This window comes from Aquarana catesbeiana, linkage group LG01, assembly GCF_042186555.1.
Source record: "Aquarana catesbeiana isolate 2022-GZ linkage group LG01, ASM4218655v1, whole genome shotgun sequence".
Lineage (NCBI taxonomy): Eukaryota > Metazoa > Chordata > Amphibia > Anura > Ranidae > Aquarana > Aquarana catesbeiana.
The window spans coordinates 332,652,815-332,659,189 of record NC_133324.1 but is presented as its reverse complement, the minus strand read 5'-3'; the positions used below and the strand labels follow the sequence as shown (position 1 = coordinate 332,659,189).

The 6,375-nt window shown below is 39.4% G+C and overlaps 1 protein-coding gene across 1 annotated transcript; it reads left to right on the top strand.

The window, feature by feature from the left end:
* The first annotated feature begins 575 nt into the window (after positions 1 to 575).
* Positions 576 to 1,394, top strand: LOC141113779 (olfactory receptor 2B2-like). Its single transcript, XM_073607099.1, has one exon. The coding sequence runs from the start codon at positions 576 to 578 to the stop codon at positions 1,392 to 1,394; it is 819 nt and encodes a 272-aa protein (XP_073463200.1).
* Positions 1,395 to 6,375: the final 4,981 nt, after the last annotated feature.

Sequence of the window (6,375 nt, the reverse complement as noted above, 5' to 3'; positions counted from 1 at the left end):
TGTAATCTAGCACCCCTTGTCGTTTAAAATGGTAGCAACGTAAAGGATGTCTGTATGTTTATCGCTTACCTATTTGCCTTTTGTACCTGTTAATTTAATAAGTTCCCCATCTAAAAAATGATAAAGACACAAAAGCTCTTTGGAGAAATCATTATAATTTAATTGAATTACTCTCTCTTGGATTCTATCTAAGTAGAAACTATAAAAGTGACACCACATACCAGTGAATGTTGATTCATTTCTAATGCAATCAATAAAATGGCTGCTCCAAGATAAACCTTAAACACATTACAACTCAGAGATGTAGAATAAAAATACAGTATGGAGTCAAGGTACATTTTCTCTCTCTCATTCTGGAACTTGTTTCAGTATGAATTGTTGCATGACTAGCTAGGAAAGCACCATACATTTAATATATTATAAATATATTCATCTTTTGCAGGTTCATGGTTTCAAGGCTGAGCACACAGCAAATCAATAACATTTCATATATAGACAAATTTGTACTGTTGGGTTTAGTATCAGCTCCGACATTAGAGAAAGTTCTCTTTGTGGTATTTTCTGTTATATATACCATGACAATATTTGGGAATCTCACAGTTATTCTTATAATTCACCTAGACTCTGATTTGCACAAACCAATGTACTTTTTCCTGGCCAACCTAGCCTTTTTAGAAACATTCTATACTACAGCTACAACTCCAAATACATTGAAAAACCTTTTACAAAATAACAGGACTATATCCTTTGTTGGCTGCTTTACTCAAATGTTCTTCTTTATTGGTCTGGGGAGTGCAGTGTGTGTGCTTCTCTCAGTTATGGCCTATGACAGATATGTTGCTATATGTCAACCTTTGATGTACTCTGCTGTCATGACACCTTCCTTCTGTATAAGACTGACAGTGGTGTCTTGGAGTTGTGGATTTTTCAATGCTTTTGTGCAAACTATTTACACTTCGACATTGCCCTTCTGCAAAGATCATGTAATCCACCATTTCTTCTGTGATATTCCATCACTAGTGAAACTCTCCTGTAGTGACACTGATTTTAATGAGTTGGTATCCATTTTAGTTCGGGGATGTGTCCTTATTGGCAGTTTTATTTTAACCCTTATTTCATATATTTTTATATTAAGAACTGTTTTAAGAATTCCCACTGTGAATGGTAGAGAGAAAGTATTTTCTACATGTGGATCACATCTCATAGTGGTAACTCTATTCTTCGGGACAGCAATTATAACATACATGCTTCCAGGCTCTTCTTCCTTTAATGACCATAAGAGACTACTGTCAGTAGTGTATGGTGTTCTGACTCCCCTTATTAATCCCCTCATATACAGCTTTAGAAACACAGACTTCCAGCATGCAACAACTAAAAGAATACAATTTAGATAAATATAGGCATTAAAGTAGAATTATTTTGTTCAGTTTTAAGATTTCTTTGAAAGTTTTAACAATATAACTAATATAACAGTGCAAAAAACTAAGAATATAGAAAGAATTACAATTTGAAAGATGCTGCATTCACAAAATAAATTATAATATGAAGAATAATGTGATATTCACAGAACACAGGGCATGTTTAATGTAAGCATTAAAGGAGTCAGTGGCATTGAACAAAAATACAATTTTGCAATATAAATAAAATACAGAATATTATTAATATGAACATAACATGAGCACAATTAGATTGAATACGCTTAGTTTCAGCATAACCTTTTATTTTGAAAGTATTTTTTTTTTTTTTTGTGATATTGTCAGCAGTCATAAGTAAATGCATTTGCCATTTGTAAATGTACATTACAGTGCCTTTTTTCTCAATAATTAAATAAATAAAGAACACACTGAATTTCCAAAATAGGACTGATATCTATTAAAGTTCAAATAAAGTTATATTTACAAGTTGAAGCCGATTATGTAATGTTTGTAAAAGTGAAGGTGCATGCCAATGCTTGAACATATTGGTATGCACCATTCATTTCTGTTGGCCACTATGTAATGCTTTCGTTCCTGATGAATTTCATTTGTGTTAAATGTTGGGTTTTCTCCTGGTTTAGGGATACATTTTGATTTCCAAGTTTGGTGCTTTGCACATATACATTCATATACATTCAAATTGACAGATAGGGTCAGAAAATAGGGAAAGTATCCTCAGCAATGTAGAACTTCCAAGATTGTACACAATTGTGTTCATTGCTCACCAAAATGTCAGTTTCAACTCCTAGTGGTTTTAACAATACCTTCATTATTATAGAATTATCCTTGTATATTGATCCCTGTTTGGTAATTTGGACACATTCTTAAGAGTTGATTATACTTTCAGTATATCACAATTATATCACATTTCATTTCTATCCTAAGATAAAAAAAATTCAAAGGCATGCTAGGCTGCCAACATACAGTGTCTAGTGATTGTATGTCAGACCCCTCACCCCAATCAAATGACCAATATACACATATTTTAGCAAATAGAGCATATGCTAGTTTCTTCGAAATTCATTTGTATGCACAGTGGCTTTTAGAATTTAGGCATACATACACCCCCCAGAATCAGGTATACATTGCAGACCTTCCACCCCTAGTGTTTATCTTCTTTAAATACATATTTAATGTTCAGCATAGTAATGTCTCTAGTCCAACCTAAAATGACTATACAGTATATTATAACAATACATGTTTTCAATTTTCATTTAATAACTATATGATTATAAATCTTGAAGTTGTCTTTTCTTTCATAGATGGTTATTAACATTGGATTGACACCATGCAATAACACAATAAATAAATATATATGTGTATATATATATATATATATATATATATATATATATATATATATATATATATATATATTTATATATGTGTGTATAAAATTCTGTTGGTACCACCATGACAAGACTTCATATGTTCATCACCAAATTATTTTTAAGGAAAAGTTCACCTTTTGGAACATGTTACCTGTATTTAGGGTGGAACATGTAACATGTTTCAGCAGCTGCAGCCTCTCCCCCTCCCCCCCCCCTCTCAGTGACAGTGAGTGGGCATCTTCTCCAGGCGCCCACTGTCACTTTTTGAAAATAGCGTGGCCATGCGCCCGCTCTGCCATGTCATTCATTTACAGAGTTCTGTGAATGGGAAACTACAAGTACCGATATCCTTTGCAGCTTGTAGTTCTCAGTGAACTACCATGGAGCTGTTGAGCACTCTGGTAGTTCATTATCTCTTCCTGTCAGTGTGTATCTGCCTGCCTGTACGAGGTACGAGCAGACAGATACACTGACAAGAAGTCCAGCATGGCACCCGTACTCTGCTGATCGCTGGTGCAATGCTTTTCAAGCTCCAAGTAAAAAAATAATAAATGCACATTTTTTTACCTGCAAAAAGATCTGCATTTACAATTTTTTTAAGGTGAACTCATCCTTTACTATCATAAGGTCTCAATGATCTGGACATAATGGTTTATTCAAAGGATTATTAATTACTGGTACTCCTTGTGTATCCTGTTAAACACATTGATACAAATAAAAACCATGATTATGCACTATTCACACAACAACACTTCTCTAATTTAAGAAGACATTTGGCTGAAAGCAATATGTTGCTGGTTTGCAGCAGATAATTTTAGCACCTAGATGCACCAGAGAAAAATGCAGGTAGAGCAATATGTAAGTGTGTGTAAAGAGGATGGGGTTCAAAAAAAAAAAAGTACCTGGCTCTGTACCACCTTCTGACCATTTCTCAAACATTTATTGCCTGCTCTGTTGATGTAAAAGCAGTGGCAGCCTGCCCATAGGGGACAGGGGGGAGGGAGGGGTAGCAGTGGTGCCCCCTCAAAGCTACTCATCATAAAAAATAAAAAAAAATACTGGCACTTTAAGTGTATGCGGGAAACCGGACACACAGGTGTATGGGAAGCATGACATGCTGCAATCACCAAAAAAAAAAAAAATGATGTCCCTTCAAGTGTGTGCGGGAAACCGGACACACAGGTGTATATAGCATGACGTGATGTCCCTTTAAGTGTGTGCAGGGCGCCAGACACACAGCTGCTATGGGAAGCATGACATGTTTGCAATCACGTGAGTGCAAGAAAGAAGCTCTATTGGCTTTCTTTAGAAAGTCCTCAGGGCGCTGAGCTCTGCGCCCTGAACACTCACTCTATCATTATGCCCTGATGTGGTGTGTGATTGGCGGATCCTGTGCCTTCACTTCCAGTTTCTCTGACTCATCCCCGCAACTCTGAACGTGGATGACAGGCGACTAGTGTGAGAGCTGTGAGTACGAGGGGGGGGGACATCTAATGTAAAGGGGGGCTCTGATCTGATGGTGACATCTAATGTAAAGAGGGGCTCTGATCTGATGGTGACATCTAATGTAAAGGGGAGCTCTGATCTGATGGTGACATCTAATGTAAAAGGGGGCTCTGATCTGATGGTGACATCTAATGTAAAGGAGCACTCTAATCTGATGGTGACAGCTAATGTAAAGGGGGACTCTGATGGGGACATCTAATGTAAAGGGGGAATCTGATGGGGACATCTAATGTAAAGTGGGACTTTGGTGACATCTAATATAAAGGAGGACTCTGATGGGGACATCTAATATAAAGAGGGACTCTGATGGGGACATCTAATGTAAAGAGGGACTTTGATGGGGACATCTAATGTAAAGGGGGGGGACTCTAATGGTGACATCTAATGTAAAGGGGGTCTCTGATAGTGACATCTGATATAAAGGAGGACTCTGATGAGGACATCTAATGTAAAGGAGGACTCTAATGGGGACATTTGATGTAAAGGAGGACTATGATGGTGAAATCTAATGTAAAGAGGGACTTTGATGGGGACATCTGATGTAAAGGGGGACTCTGATGGGGACATCTGATGTAAAGGGGGACTCTGATGGGGACATCTGATGTAAAGGGGGACTATGATGGGGGCATCTAATGTAAAGGAGGACTCTGAGCGTGACATCTGAAGTAAAGGGGGACTCTGATTGGGACATCTGATGTAAAGAGGGACCCTGATGGGGACATCTGATGTAAAGGAGGACTCTGATGGGGACACCTGATGTAAAGAGGGACTCTGATGGGGACATCTGATGTAAAGGAGGACTCTGATGGGGACACCTGATGTAAAGAGGGACTCTGATGAGGACACCTGATTTATAGGGGGATGCTGATGGAGACACCTATTGTAAAGGTGGACTCTGATTGGGACACCTGATGTAAACAGGGCACCTGCTGTAAAGTGGGACTCTGATTGGGACACCTGATGTATAGGGGGACTCTGATGAGGACACCTGATGTATAGAGGAATGCTGATGGGGACACCTGTTGAAAGGATTAGGGGTGGTCCTGATGTTCGAGTCGAATGTTAGTTCAACCTGAACATGGGGTGTTTGTTTGTTCGTATGACAAACAAACATATAGGGCACTCGCGGGACGTTCACGCACCGATGAGCGTCCCATAATGCACTGCGAGATCGCAGTGTATTGACAGCTGCTGATGGGCCAAAGCATGCAACTGACCTGCATACTTTGGCCAATCACAGCATGATGTGCTGTGAGAGCTATGTTTGGCCAAAGGCAAGGTGCTAAGGGGCTAAGTCCACGCCCCACACTATATAAGGATGCTTACACAGTGCCTGTATGTAGTGTGTTGGAGTGGAGAACTGGAGATAGATTAGGCAGGTTAATTAGTGGAGACAGGCAGTGTAGAATATATATTACAGTGCAGGCAGTGTAGAATATATAATACAGTGCAGACATGGGCAGCCACAAGGGAGGGCAAGGGGGGTCAAGTGCCCCCCCCGGAATCGGCAAGGTGTCCGCACACTAGGGAGGTGCAGTAAAGTAAAGCCCCCCCCTTCTGTTATCAGCTAACTTCCAATTGCCGGACTGCTGGATATGTCAGCATAGACTGTGTATCACCTTACACTGTCATCCTGGTGGGACATAAGGCTAAACCTTCCGTTATCATGTGAAGAAATTTAACACTTTACTTCCTTGCATGCTTTTGCTTTGCTATTCCTTCACTTGTGTGGAAGTGACAGTTACTCCTCTGAAAAGAGTCATGCTTGGATCACTTTTTAGAGCTGTTTATGAGCTGGTGAGGAGGCAATATGCCTCCTCACCACCTGATTTAACCCAAAAATTGCCATAAGGTGGTCACATTGAACTACATTATTCTTTTTCACAGCACCACCCACTGCAAGCAACATGCTATTTATCCAGTTCTATCAGTGCTGCCAATCAGTGCCATCTATTAGTGCACATCAGTGCCTCTTTATCAATGCCCATAGTGCAGCCTATCAGTGCCCGTCTGTGCCGCCTATCAGTGCCCGTCAGTGCAGCCTCATCAATGCACATCAATGA